This window comes from Paramisgurnus dabryanus, chromosome 6 (genome assembly GCF_030506205.2).
Source record: "Paramisgurnus dabryanus chromosome 6, PD_genome_1.1, whole genome shotgun sequence".
Lineage (NCBI taxonomy): Eukaryota > Metazoa > Chordata > Actinopteri > Cypriniformes > Cobitidae > Paramisgurnus > Paramisgurnus dabryanus.
In genome coordinates this window covers 2,858,963-2,874,525 of record NC_133342.1, presented here as the reverse complement: position 1 = coordinate 2,874,525, position 15,563 = coordinate 2,858,963, and the positions used below count along the sequence as shown (strand labels likewise).

Sequence of the window (15,563 nt, the reverse complement as noted above, 5' to 3'; positions counted from 1 at the left end):
CACAGGGCTTGTACATGTAACACCTTGCAAACCCATGATCAAAACACACATCACTCTGTTTATGTTAAACTCCACTTTTCCTAATGACTGTATTTTAATGGTCCTGATTGATTACCAGCCTCAGTGGATCCACACCAGCTGGCTAAACCCAATTCCAGAGGGAAGCCACGCTGTCAGTGGGATGCCAGATTGAGATCAGCCAAAAGCCTTACTGCGAATGGGAAAAAACTACATAGGAAGCTGGTTGGTCGGGTGGCTTTGACAAATAAATGTGGTGAGTTATTCCATTATCTACCACTGAACAAGGTTTGAATGAGAAAAAGAACACAGAGACTCAGAGACATCCATTTGATCCTTGGTCAGGTTGATACCAAGTTTATTGACAAAATGATTTTGGTTGCTCTGCTGGTGTGCTCTCTCTCTCTCTCTCTCTCTCTCTCTCTCTCTCTCTCTCTCTCTCTCTCTCTCTCTCTCTCTCTCTCTCTCTCTCTCTCTCTCTCTCTCTCTCTCTCTCTCTCTCTATTCATGTGATGTGAGGTGATGAAGCATTGCTAACACATCTAAACCCTTTACATGCCTACACCACTAACATGTGGTAGAGATTCGCCAATTAAACAGCCAAAGTGACAAACCCTCGAGGCCACTGCTATGTCTGTACACTAATGCATACTAGCGCTGACCCCTGTCACCATGGTTAAGCCAGATTATATCACCACTGACTATAACCATATCGTCACAGTTTAAGCATAACTTTTTATATGCAATACATTTATCTAACACTCAAACTGTCATGTAATATCTTAATTCTACATATGTTGTAGTGAAATGTGTTTGTTCATTATGTATTATGTCAAGGCAGTGATCTCAAATTGAGGGCGTGAAGTTATTAAAAGCTTTGAAGGCATAGCTCTTGAATTGCTTTCACATTAGTTGTGGTGCTGTGCAGACAGATGACATCAAAGACCATTTTAGAGAACAAAAACAAAATATGTTAGTTTTCAGTTCAGCTGTTTGTGTGGATGACAATCGGTGTGAAATACAGGTAGAAATATGGTTTAAAGACACAGAGGTTTCTGCAGCAAAGCACAACTGGTATTATACATTGAGATTAATAACTAAAGGGAGTTCGGCCTATATGTGTGACCTCATATTCATACCTCTGTGAAACAGGTTGAACAATTTCCTGTTCCTACAGTCACCAAAAAAAAAAAAAATCGATGGAAATTTACTTAAAGTCGCAATGAAATTGAAATGAAAAACTATATATATTTTTTTAATATTGTGGTATTATTAACAAATGACTTATCTGTGAGCTTCATTATTTAAAAAAAAATTTGTGTGTGCTCATAATCTTTAATCAAACATGCAAATCTCCTCCCCTGCTCAAAACGATCTCTCTTCACTTACTGTCATAAGTATGGCAGGTGGGCGGGGTCCGGGAGAAGAGCACAGCGATTAGCAATTATCAACACGACCCAACTTCAAGCGATCCAATCAGATCTCGATGGACAAATTCAAATCCAGCCCTGCCTTATTTCATCTCAAAAGCTGTTTCATTCGAATATACGTCCACGGGGAAAATAAGGCAATTGCTACTTCCGTTTCATGGCGACTTTAAAAAATATTTGGCTCATTCATAGAGATTTATAAAGAAATTTGATCGTAAACGTTACGTTCTAGTTCTCAAAGGGAGAGGAGCCTGACAACCCACTACTCAGGACCACCGATGCAAGCAGGGAGGCATGGAATTGCGGCACGAGAAAAGGACACAAAAACCAAATACCGTATAAAACAAAGCTTTAATTTTTGTACAATACTAATATGAATAATAAACAATAATAACTTTCTGGGAAAAGGGGAGGGCTGGACAGACCAAAGCAAAAAAAAAATCCCCACCCCTAACCTGTATTGTCCCCCAATAGATTATAAAAATCCCTGCCTGGCACACGGTCAAAGCGCCCTAACCAAACCTAGAGCTGGTGGTCCGCCCAGATCTACCTAGTGTTTCTAGACAGAGAAATATACCTATGGATGATATGTATACCCCAGGGTAGCGCAACATTTACTCCCCAACTCCCTGTGAGAAAAAGAAAGATAATTAACACAAATTAATTATAATGATCCACAAACAACAAATGCTCCCTCCTGCTGCTACAAATTGCAAAAATATGGAACACAAGCTAGGTTTATGAACACACAAAATAGTTTGAAAACTATTGTAAGATGTTAAATATTTATATCAAAATGTCAGAAAATTGTCTAAATGTCATACATATCTCCACATAGGGTACAAACAAAACCAGCACAAGTGAGAGTGAACTGGTCCAAAACTGGGCTTTTTAAAGAGCCCAGCCAGCTGCAGCCACTGATGAGTCGGTGGAGTTCCAGCTCCCAATCAGCTGTAGAACAACCAATCAGCTGCCGGAACTCTCACAGAAGCAAACTTGCCTGGTAAATAAAACACAAACAAACAAACCACAAGCAATACCAAAACAAAAATGACTACAAAAACGAACCCAGAACACTGGGGATGTAACAGCGTGCATAAGCAAAAATCCACAGCAAAGTCCATATTTATAAAACGGTCTTTAACATGGAACAGTGCTTTGTTCCACGTCAGATTCTGAGCAGAGATGCAGAGATTTGAAACTATTTAGCTGCACACAATCTAACACTGTCTGTATTACTGAGCACTAGTGGATGATGAAGACTCTAAGCTCTCTACTAGATGAGGTTCCTTCTCCTTCAGTAGTTTGTAAAATTCTGCTTTTACACTAGAACCTCCTGAGATCAGCACCATATACAAGATTCTCATCTGTTTTCTGTGGGTATTCTCAGCATGAACTTCACTCCACATTTCATCTGTAATCATCTTTTTTGATCTCAGACAGTCAGCTATCGCCATCACAGACGTGACTCTCTGAATGAGTTCATCTCTATTGTTGTCCACAAATTCAGATTCTGATTTAAGCAAAAGAGGATCAAGACACTTGTTATAAGAGTTGATACATTTATGATATAAACAAAATAATATTGAATAGTGAAAATGTAGGATTCAATACCCGTGTCCTTTATGATAGCAGTAGAGTCAGTACTAGAACCTGATTCTATTAAAATAAAACAAAACATTTGATCAGTGAGTGAGCCATTAAAAAAATATACAAATCTGTAAAGTGTCAACAACAAGCTTTATTCACAGATGAGTTTTATACCTGTAAAAAAGATTTGGCGTGGTGTCCAAACTGTTTTCTCTTCATCAGTTCTATCCAACAGACCGAGCTTTATCTCCTCAATGTTTACATCCAGAATCACTTCAAATGTGGGATGAAAGTTTGGGTCGAAATCAAACTCAAACAATTCATTCTGAAAAATAAAAAATGGGATTATCTAGAAACATGTTTTTAAGCACACATTTTCCTCCGTTCAACTGAATTCAATCTGATAGCCGATTATGAAAGTATTATTTATACAGTATATCCTTAAACAATAAAACCTTAATAAAATATTTTAAATTAAAACTTATTAAAAGATTATTTAAAACAGTTTTTTATTATTATCTTAAATGTACATTATAGACCCTTTTACAGCTCACGTGATCAAATAGCCTGCGCGCGCATTTGGGCAACAGAAGTGGTGTTATTCCCCATTGGTTCTAACGTGGTAGCAACTCAGAAAGTTTATTAAAACGGTTTCTCAACATCAAAATGTCCCGTTGTTGCGTTTGGTTGCACTAATATAATATACTAATATACGTATATATGTATCTGGCAACTTTATTTTTGGCCATCTGCTAACGTCTTTTATCCACTCCACTATAGTACACGGATCTGGTAGCTGTGTTGAAAATGTTGATAAAGTCAATTTTTTTAAAATAACTTACTGTTTGTGTTGCTTCACTGTTGATTCTTACAATACTTCCGTTGCCTAAATGCGCGCGCATACGCTGCCACTTCATCATTGTGTACAAACAGTAAAAGGGTCTATAAACATCCTGAACAAAACTTCTAAACAGCCAGTGTTGCCAGATCTGCATAACAAAACCAGTGCAATGGTCATTCAAAACTAGTCAGAATACCACAGATTTGGCAACATTGTGCCCAGCGTCTGTTGCCGATTTCTCTGGATGAATATACTCAAGAATTATTTTTAAGGTGTTATACTCTAAGAATGTAGTTTCTCATGCTGCATTTACATCAACCGCATTGGAGGCGTCAAAATTGCGTCTACCGCGCCTAGTTTGCTGCCTGAACAGTTTGAATGCATTCGCACGTCTAGAGCGAAGTAGACGCGTGGAAAAAGCAAGTATTTGATGCGCATCAAAGGCAAAATCCGCTTCTTGTGGGAGGGGCAAGTGCTATGCGGTTGTCTGTTTGCAAGATGGCTAATGTTGTTTGTGCATTTATCGAGAGAGTTACCGGTTTGTATTTGGTCACCTTACTATAGGGGGAAAATAAACAGCGCGGGTCAATAAATGGCACCGGTCGATAAACGTCACATGACTCAAAAGTGAAATGTGTATTTACAACTTATCAGTTTGCTCAATGTCCTCACTGACACTCTTCCAAGCGAGGTCCTTTTTATTCCTGTCTCTATAGAAATAAGAACTTGTGTCGTATAGCCCCGGGTGACTGCTCACGGACAATATCAAGCGTTCCTTCATGTTGAATGAGTGACTCCGGGAGGGGCTGCCACCACAGCAGCAAGCAGGCTCTTGATTGGTTAACGCGACACAAAAAGTACTGCGTCAGACGGTCAGTTAGCGCGAATGGCGCGAATTGAGCATTTGGCGCGGTAGACGGAATTGAGTCTATCGCACCGCGCAAAACGCCTCATCTGCGCCGCGAGACCTCCAGACACGCGTCAACGCATCTTTACATTGACTTAACATTGAAATCACTTGCGCTTAATGCCTCTACCACGGCTGGTGTAAACGCAGCATCAGACAGGGTTTAGATTAATCCAGGACTTGGCTTTAGTTATATTAGGACAGTAGTTTTTACAAACATTCCTTACAAAAAACATTGTTGGTGTGCATGTTGAGACAAAACAATGGCACGGATATATTTTATGATACTATACCGCAACATCACTATTTTTAAGATACTACTGTATATCGCAATATTTTTTTTAAATAAAGGCAGTTTAAACATGTTATTTAGTCTAGGATAATCCTTGTCTGGGAAAACACCCGAAGATGTTTAAGACATGAACATATGCAGCAGGTACTTTAGACGGGATCATTACTTACATGATCAATTAAGGTGTTTACATGACGGTTACATCTACAAAAAAATGTTTTGCATTGAAACATAGCTAATGATAAATGACACATGATGTAAAAACTGTGCTAAAACCTCATCAACAAAAATACTAAATCAAGATTTTCATCAACATTTCACATCAATTTACATTAAAGCACAGTCAGATCAGTTTTAAAGTTATCTCATAGTCATAACATTACCTCTGGTTGTACTTTAAGTCCCTCTGGTAGACAACACAGACTGTACTCTCTACCTGGAGTCAGACGACATTTTGGACTGGTCTGAATGTGACGATTCTCCTTGTGTTGGATTTTTACCTTAATGAAAGAACAAAGAAGCTGTCAATTTCAGTTATGAAAGTCATATTTCACTGCATGAATAATTTGCATAGGAGAAAATTTAATAATATTAAAGTAACAATAAAACTTGCAGTTAGGCGTACAGTACCTCTGACAGCGGGACATTCCTTGGAAGCAAATGGACATCCAGTATTTTCTCTTTCTGTTTCACAGATGTTGGACGGACAAAAAACAACACTTGGGACCGAACAGGAGACTCAGGGTATATGATCTTTTTTATGAGTCCAAACAGAGAAAACTCTGTGATATTAATAATCACATGAGTGCTGCTCACTTTGAGTGGCTGCAACACTTCTACATTATCACCAGTGATGTGTGCTACAGCCAAACTGACTTTATTCTCCTCTGTAAAAGACATTTAACAATTTGAAGACAGTTTAAAGTGATTTAATAAAAATAGATTTGTATTATTTTAAAACGTAATTTTAACATATGTCATATATTTAATGGGTCGTGTACATGCCCCAGAGCACAATGCATCGTGAGGCTTGTGTACAGGTGACCCAATATGAATACAGCTTGTGTCAAGTCCTGATCCTTTAATCTTTTCCCTGTCCCATCCAATAACAGATCAAAGTGTCCATTAAAAATCAATGCACAGACATACCTGAAAAAATTTCACAGTGTGGGAGATGCAGTTGTGAGATTGAACCTTCAAAACAGTCAATGTTGTACAAGGGACCTGCAGGCTGCATCTGACCCAAACCATCTAAGAGCCGTGGATCCCAGGGTACGATTTTATACAACATCTCTCCTTTACCCTCCATCACAAACACAAGGTTGGTCAAACTGCACTGAAACTGACCAGCATGTGGAGAAACAAACCTAAAGGACAAAAACACATCATTGAGGATTAAGGTGTTTTTTAGAAAACTCTAAGCACTATGGACAACTGAATACATAATATGAATGTTGTATACCTGTGTGTATTTTCCCCTTTGACTTCATCTCTATCAGTGAGTTCAGGTGTGAACATGGAGTTCTGCATTGAAGAAAGAAACAAAACAATTTATTTAGTTGAATATGCCATTTTATATTGGTAAATTATAATTCCCAATTTTATTAATATTATTTTAACATATTAATATTAATAACGTAAAATGTTACATTGGCCTAATCTCTGGCCTAATCACAGCCGTGCTAGTGTAATATCACATTCCTACTCAAACGATAAAGCGTTATTAACAAGATGTGTGGTATATTACCATGAATGAGATAAATCCAATGCTCAATAAAAAAATACTAGATATAAAGACTGACGAATTAATTCTCTAGGGGAGGCACTTGCCAACCTGTGCGCATGTGCAGTATAGGGCAACCTCAAAAATGTGAACTTGAGAAACAAAAGTTAATGTCAGATTTAATTGTTGTTCAGAAATAGTTTTTATATCTTAGTGTGATTTCAGTGAGCAATTGATATCTGACTCTATTCAGGTAGATTTTGATTTTAGTCTTGCATGACTGAAAAAACTTCCCTGGGGAGTTGCAAACATGACCACAAAGTGGTGCAACTTCCCTAAAAGGACTTTGGTGAGACTCACCGTTGGTCCAGGTGCTTGTAATTTTGAGGAAGACACATGCACCAGAACCTCTTCCACTATAAAACAAAACTGAATTTATATGTTGTAAATGTTGTGTAAAACAATGACAGGGTTGCTCATAAACATAAAATACCAAACCTAATCTCTTTTTATTCATGCTGGATGCTGCTCAAATTGCTGCCAAGCCACAGATCGCAACTCAACAGTTTACATTTATACATTTACAGGATGTTTCTAAACTAACGAAGCCCTTTATAACCTTTCATTTCGCCCTGATGTGCCATTATTTATATTCCAACCTCAGTGCAATAAAAGTGTAATGCATGTGCAGACCAATAAATGTATGACGTCAAAATACTGCGAATGAGCTGCTCAATTGGTTATTATTGGTTTATATTATTGGTAGTATAACAAACAGCAGTAATTTAGTTGTTATAAACAAAATTTCTTACTGTATTCTGGCTTCAGTTCCTCCTCTGTTGAATCTTTGTCACGCTTAAGCAACACAGATGTCCTCCAGCTAAAGAAAATAACAGTGTGCAGTTTACAACAAAGTTGTTTGTGTGCAATTTGTTGGAATTTCTCTTTTGGAAAGAAATAAAGATTCAACAGATGAAACAGAAAACAGACAGATCATATATATACTCCTACATGTTGAGCATCCAATCCATGTCCGTTAATGATTCCTGTAGGGTCTGGATTACCTCCTGTTGTAATGTCAATATGGCTTTTATCCTGAAACCAAAACATTTACCTTTATATTTTTCCTTTTCACTTTTTACTCTAGATTGACTGTTAATAATTATTTAAGGATTTCAATACAAATATTCAAGCTATAACAAATTTTACCCAAGTTCACTGAGACTGGGACAGGTCTGGATGAGGGAAATGATTGTGTGGACCAGTGTGTCACTCAAGATGTCCACCTGCAGATGAATTTTCTTTAAACCAGATGAAGAGCGCAGGACTTGTAACAGAGCAAAAACCTCTTTATCAGAACCTTCAGGTCTTGATGATAAAACACACCGAGTAGAAACAGAAAGAAAAACATTTAAGCAAAACATTAAGAAGAATTGTATATTTAAAAAAAAACTATAGTCAAGTTTCTCACTCTTGTGTACATCTCATGAACGTCTGCAGAACGTCTCTCCAGTTTATTGTGCAAATCGCTGGACGAGGACAAATCAGAGTTAAATCTAAGGGTATTGGTCTATTTATTGAGATTTTGGAGCAGCTAATGGACAATCTGCAATACAAACAGCGAAACAAACTTTAATTTTGGCCTGTGCTAAACATCAAGTCTTGCATATAAATTTGAAAATATAAACCTTGTATCAGTGGCATGAATGAATGATGTGATGTTAAATGATTGTAGTTTCTTACGTGACGACACCGTCTTTAACTGATCCAATGATCTCTGGACAGCTTCTGTTCTTGTTTTTATCCACTTTTATCCTGACAATTAAAATAAGGTTTTTCATTTAATAATTACAGAACTGCATCTGTGTTGGCAATAAATGGTGTTGTCATAATAATCACTATAATGACCATTACTGGCATACTTTCTGCATGTATAACAATAATATAATATATATGTTTACAATCATTTTAATCCATTACATCAGCTGATTCATAATCTTTCCGTCTCCAAGAGCCAAGATGAAATCCCCAACATCATCTGAAATGTGATCAAATATCAACCTTTGAAAGTGAACAGAGACATTATCAGACACTCTTGCTGTTTGCTCAATGAAAGGTGTATGTTTCATGTTTAACATCAAAACTAACATGATGAAAATTATGAAAATAACCAAATTATGAAAATGTTGCAGTATATTATTGAGTATTAATGTGTCACATGATCAGAAAAACAGTCTGATCTTCACTCACCACAGCTCTTCACAACTACACAATGCAGGCTGAAGTATCTTCAGATGATCAGATGTAACATTGAGTCTCAGGTTTCTGATGCGTTCACAGCACTGAAAACAAAACCGCAGCACCCAGCAGTCTGTCTTGTTTAGGGAAATGTTGGACAGATCGATCAGAACCAAATCTCCCAAAACTTTCCCAATGAAGCTCCTCTCATGAAGCTCATAGAGACAATGAAGAATGAACATCATGTTTTCATGTTGATATCTCAGTGAACACTGATGGATCCATTCCTTCATCTGGGTTTCTATATTGATACTAACAGTCACATTGTGCTTTTTAAAGAATGAGTCGATCGTTTCATTCTTACAGAGACCACAGAGGAACAAAATCTCAGACTGTAACTGATTTGATTTTCTTATTTCTGAATCTCTGTTTGAAAACTCAGCAGCAGACCAAGAGGACAAAGCCCATCCTCTCTCTACAGTATGAAGAAGCTCTCTGACTTTCTTCTGAGACTCATCTTCATCCAATAAGACAAAGTACAGAGCAGTGAAGAACTTCTGAAAGCTCAGATGTACGAATCTAAACATTGTCTCTTGCTTGATTCTTCTTTCCAATAGGAATTTGTTCAAGAATGGATTGTTAACTGGATCTTGGACTGTTTCTTGGATGGTTTTCTCATCAAACAGAACTTGTTGTTTCAGCATCCCTCTCTCTGCCAGTTGACCCAGACTCCTCAGTAGGTTTGGGACCGACTCATTCAAACCCTGACCGTGATGCTCCAGTAAAGTGGACACAAACTCAACATATATGGATGTGGTTGTTTCCAGACCGCTTGTTATATCTGCACCATCATTGAATCTTTCTCTGATAATTGTGCAGATGATCCAGCAGATTACAGGAATGGAGCAGACAGTCAACAGGGTTTCATTTAAGTTAACAGACTCATAAGCTTTCCTAAAGAGTTCCTCATCCTGAAAAAACTTTTGGAAGTACTCCTCTATCTTCTTCTTAGGAAAGCCAACAATCGTATTTGTGCAACACTGAGGTCTGTTAATTAAATTGTTCAGTCTCTGTGTAGCTGAAGATCTGGTGGTGACCAGCAGGAAGGAGTCAGGCAGGATTTGTCCTTTCAGCAGCACACAAACAGAGACTTCAGGTGGGGCTTTCTGGTGTAAATCAGTGGGTGGCGGTGTGTAAGTAATGTCTTGTGTGAATCTAAGCTCCTCAAATCCATCAATAATGAAGAGCACTTTTAATGAAAACCGCTGTAGCATCTGTATAATCTCATTTGAAGTTAAACTGCAACTCCAGCTCAAGAGATCAATCAAACTCATCTCTTCAGAAAAACACATCAGCTCTTCACACTTCAGATGAAAAACAAGATAAAATTTTGCTAAATATTTTCCAGATGCCCAGTCTAACATGATCCTTTGTGCTATGGATGATTTGCCGCTCCCAGAGCTTCCCTGGAGAATAACAGCTAATGGATTAAGTAAATCTCCAAAGAAGTGATCAACACAAACTTCAGTAACTGGAAGAAGATGAAGTTTGTCTTTTTGAATGATCACAGGTTCAGTATACAGGGCTGCTTTTGACAGTTGTTCACCAGAAAAGAAAGTTCTCGATCTCTCCATCTCATACATTTGGGTAACTGACATCTTATATCGATCCACCAAATCCCAAGGCGCTGCAGGAAATTATAAGGTAACTTAATAATGTACACTTTAGATGAAATTGAGAATAATGTGGACATTTGCAGTGAAATACTGTGCTCTCTAACTCTATTAAGTAATAAACTAAATAAATAATAAACATGAAGAATATCACACTGATATTTTAACCACACATTCCGGTTGAAAGCCCTTGCTTTGTGCAATTTAAAAAACTTAAGGTATGTTTGAATATGATTATATATTATTGTATATATATTTAATTGTATATATTATTTTTTGCAAAATTGTATAAAGATTTGTCTAGAGAAACAGAAAAATTTGGTTACACTTTAGAATAATGGTCTTACTAGGTAGTTACACGGAAACTAATGCGAAACAAATGGTTACCTCAGCATTAACACTGAAATCTCTACTAATTACTAATAAAGAAGAACGATTTACTATTAAATAGGCAATTGTACATGTTTGGGTTAAGTAACAACTAGTAACATATTACTTATTTAATAATAATTATTAATTACTGCATGTTAAAAAACTCCTGCAGAACTATACATTAACTAAGACTTATTTAAAGTAACTATGAATTAACTGAGTATCAACAGTCACATAAAATCATGCCAATGCGCACGGTATTATCCTGTAACTAATAATACAATTTGAAACACAAATATGTTGGTAACAGTTTAGAATAAGGTTTATTTGTTAACATTAGTAAACTACATTAGTTAACATGAACTAATAATGAACTGCACTTATACAGCATTTATTAATCTTTGTTAATGTTAATTTCACAATTAGTAATACTTTATTAAAATCTTGTTAACGTTAGTTAATGCACTGTGAACTAACAGGAACAAACAAAAGCTTTATATCTATTAACTAACATGAACAAAGATGAATAAATACTGTAACAAATGTATTGGTCATTTTATTTAATACATTAACTAAAGTTAACTAATGAACCTTATTGTAAAGTGTTACCAATATGTTTACTTTGAATTATTCATGTTACCCATCATCACAGAAAAGGCTACATATTGTAAGTCATTCAGTTCTTCATGTTACCATATCAATTCAATCCTTTAAAGCCACCATGAAACACAAGTATCGATTGCCGGCTTTTGAAATGAAATAAGGCAGGGCTGGATTTGAATTTGTCAATTGAGATCTGAAGACTTTGAAGTTGGCTTGTGTTGCTAATCGCAGCGATCTTCTCTCGGACCCCGCCCACCTGCCATACCATTTGACCGGAAGTAAAGAGAGATCGTGAGGTGCGGAAGATTGATTTCTCCACTTTCTGATTTCTATCACTCTCTCAGCAGTTTGTCATTAAGGGCGCACTCACATTATCCAAACCAAACCAAACCATGCCCCAGCGCGATTGTCACCCCTCCCTACTCCCCCAGGTGCACGCACTCACACTGTACTTCTTATCGATCCGAGTCCAGGCGCGCTTTTGTCATTAAGATGCGATTGTTTTGAAAAAAGCAGGAAGTAAAGCGCTCTCTTAACACTGGAACCCACCGTAATGATAAGTCTGTGTTTTTTATTCGGAGTCGTTTGGTGCGCGATTACAGACAGCCCTCTCACATGTCATCATATTGCTAAGTTGATCTGTCACCTGTGCAGCTCGGACATTCACGTAACCCCGCTGCGCGCATCAAAAGGTTTTTACGGAGGCAGATGAACGTGAGTGGTCACGCAACTGACGTCTTCACCTTTTGAATCGCGCTCAGGCGCGATTGCGCTCACACCACAGCCTTCCGCGCCTGAGCCCAAGTGAACCGCGCTCCGGCCCACCTCTGCAACCCGGCCGCGGCGCGATTAAACAATCCGGGCACGGAACAGAGCGATCACACTAGTCAAACAAACCAGGCTTTGGGGGTCAAACGCGCCCGAGCGCGGTTTGGTTTGGATAGTGTGAGTGCGCCCTAAGGAGTTTAACAAAAAATGAACCGCTGTGCATTTGAGATGCACAAACATCAAGTATCAGAGTATGAATCTCAACAATGGTGACAAATAAATTAAGAACTTCATGTTGCAATGCATGCTGGGTATTAACAAATAAAAAATCTCATTTAAGACTACCAGCATGCACTGCAGCATGGATAAATAATCATTTTTTTACAATTTACTTTGTCACCATTGTTGAGATTCATGCTCTGATTCTTGATGTTTGTGCGTACCACATATACTTAAAAATCCCATGTAAACAAATTGTGTTTAGCCTTTACTTGGCAATTCTTTTAAATTTACTAGCATTTTCTGAGTGAAAATTACTTCCTAGCTTTTGTCAAGTAAATCCTACTCAAATTTTTTTCATTGTGATGGTCAAGGTCAAGGTCAAGGTATCTTTATTTCATACCGGAAGGTAAAATTGTTTTGCAGATAAGAATTTTGTTGTCCAGAGAAAACACATATAAGATATAAAAACATAAAACAATTCACATACAAATACACAGATTAATAACCTCATGACAGGCTGCATCAGACACATATATACCCTTCTTGCATTTAACTAACTATCACATAATAAAACATCTCTCTTCTTATTCTTATTTAAAAAATCAATTGGCACAGGAACAAAAGTATTCCTATAGCGTCTCGTTTTCCATCTCGGGGCCACAAACCGGCAACCCGAGGGAAGTAACTGAAACCGGTTACTTAAGGGATGTAGCTCATCAATTAAAATAGTAGTTGCCTTCCTGTACAATTGAGTTGTGTAAATGTGTTCTAGAGTCCGTTGATTTACTCCTATTATCCTACTGGCCCACTTGACAATTTGGTTTAAGGAGGTTTTGTTCTTCCCTGACAGACTTGCAATGCGCGATTTATTTTAGGTTATGGTGTACCTATGAATATATATTTGCAGTTTAAGTACCAAAAACAATCTCGATATATTTTTACAGCTCTGCTAAGAACAGGTAATTTTGGCCTGTAATAAGCAATATTCATGAGCCTTTCTTATGATAGGCCTGTTGTTTTGTGAGTGAAATACGCAGATGAAATAACGTTACCCATGGAAGTTAGGTTAGTAAACCAAGAGAAACCGAGACTATGAGATTTTAACCTTACCATGTTTAACTCAGTAAAAAAACAGACACTAACAGGGCCGGTGTCTGTAACTTAAGAAAACAAACAATGTCTGATTTCCAACACATATTCTATCAAAACCGGTGGCTACCAAAGACGTTACAAAACAACACGTTACCATCACATTAGCATTGCATAACTAATTAAAATATATATTTTCAGTTTTCTCTGGCTCAATAATGTAACTTAAATTTAGGGCTGCATGATAAATCGCATGCGATTGACCTATGGCTAAGCCACAACCCCAAACACGATGAGCCAATCACAGTGCGCATAGCTAACCTAATACACTCGGACATTCTCTGCTTACACGTCCATTGAAATGCATTGCAGTTCTTCAGTTTTTATTCGCCATTTTTCTTTTTATCTTGTCATTTTATCTTGATACAGTTTATCGCGTTTACCTGTGAAGCTTTTCATCGACCTTCTTAACAATAAAATTATTAATATAACTCTCCAATCCATAGTTAAGGCACTTTTGGTGACTTTGATATGATATTTAGGGCTCTATTTTAACGATCTGAAACGCAAGTGCGAAGCGCAACGCGCAAGTGAGTTTGTGGGCGGATCTTGGGCGCTTTTGCTATTTTCCCGGCGTGAGAAATAACTCTTGCGCCGGGCGCAAATCAATAAGGGGTTGGTCTGAAGTAGGTTCATTATTCATAGGTGTGGTTTGGGCGTAACGTCAAATAAACCAATCAGAACGCTAGCCAACATTCCCTTTAAACGCAAGGGCGCAAGTTCCATGGCGGGATGCTATTATTATGACGGATTTACCAGGCGCACGCCAGGAGCGGTTCACAGCCGAGGAGACCGACGTCCTTGTACGGGGGAATCCCACGCTTGCCAGCATAAATCGGGCACGCCGTGTAACGGGAGGTGGATCTGCCTCAGGACTTGACGCCAGCAGAGGACATCGCTGCGTCCACCCTCACCGCTGAAAGGGTTTGGGGGCTTTGAAATCGGACCCAAGAAACGCAAGCAAGGTCCAACACCAAAGTACTCTTACAAATCAAGTTCATATACATTAAGGTTTCTTATGAAAACATTTTAATTATTATTTACATAAAATAAACGTAATACAGCCACACAACAAAGTTATGAAAATATTTTAATCGTTATTTGCATGAGAATAAATAAAAACTATCACCACAATGCTCACCACTATGATTCCCCTTATCTCGTGTATTAATATTTTTAAGTGTAACAATTTATGATTTGCAAAAATAACTGTTGCATCTGTGTAGATTAGATGCAAAGTGTATGCGCGTTGTGCACGTTATACATTATGGTCAAGCATGCGCCCTTAAAATAGCATAATGAACCACGCGCAACGCGCCACTGACTTTAGACTAGTTTTTTTTGGTTAGTAGCGCAATTGTTTTTTGAAACTGCAAAATAGCATCAGGGATGGTTTGCGCCGCAACACGCCTCCTTTTTGCGCTGAACCGCCCAGGGAGCGCAAGTTCATTCCCTAGTTTGCTGACGTGCATCTGTGGAGGGAAAAACCCCGCTGTGCGCCGGCGCAAAATACGAATGATACATGCGTCACTGACAAAGTCAATTGCGCTGGGTGCAAGATAGGGCCCATAGGCTTTCTATCTACAAAAATCATCAATTGCCTCCTGTGAAATGTCAACCGAATGTTGATTGAGTGAGTGAAGGGGGTGTGGCTTAGCCATAGGTCAATTGTCTCGCGCACCTCTTCAGTAAAGCCAGTTCATTGATTAACAGTGTTGGGCAAGTTACTGAAAATTA

The 15,563-nt window shown here is 38.0% G+C and overlaps 1 protein-coding gene across 2 annotated transcripts; it reads right to left on the bottom strand.

The window, feature by feature from the left end:
• Nucleotides 1–1,644: 1,644 nt before the first annotated feature.
• Nucleotides 1,645–10,719, bottom strand: LOC135744178 (NACHT, LRR and PYD domains-containing protein 1 homolog). 2 transcript variants are annotated; one of them, XM_065262150.2, is made up of 15 exons: nt 9,052–10,719; nt 8,782–8,862; nt 8,545–8,616; nt 8,273–8,407; nt 8,011–8,169; nt 7,813–7,896; nt 7,614–7,681; nt 7,162–7,217; nt 6,541–6,602; nt 6,228–6,445; nt 5,709–5,965; nt 5,462–5,578; nt 3,213–3,363; nt 3,063–3,107; nt 1,645–2,961 (listed from the first exon to the last, which is right to left on the bottom strand). In XM_065262150.2, exons 1-15 carry the CDS (start codon nt 10,695–10,697, stop codon nt 2,684–2,686), a joined length of 3,429 nt encoding a protein of 1,142 aa, XP_065118222.2. In that variant the 5' UTR covers nt 10,698–10,719; the 3' UTR covers nt 1,645–2,683. The 2 variants fall into 2 exon arrangements, with proteins under 2 accessions (XP_065118222.2, XP_073670977.1); XM_073814876.1 differs by lacking the exons at nt 1,645–2,961; nt 3,063–3,107; nt 3,213–3,363 and adding an exon at nt 5,249–5,282.
• Between the last annotated feature and the right edge of the window lie 4,844 nt (nt 10,720–15,563).

Excerpts from the sequence above, each read along its gene's own strand:
- LOC135744178 (XM_065262150.2), bottom strand. The coding sequence starts at position 10,697 with ATGTCAGTTACCCAAATGTATGAGATGGAGAGATCGAGAACTTTCTTT. Across the intron at positions 5,966-6,227 it reads ACACTGTGAAATTTTTTCAG|AGGAGAATAAAGTCAGTTTG; the intron begins GTATGTCTGTGC and ends TGTCTTTTACAG. Across the intron at positions 5,579-5,708 it reads GGAATGTCCCGCTGTCAGAG|GTAAAAATCCAACACAAGGA; the intron begins GTACTGTACGCC and ends TCTTTCATTAAG.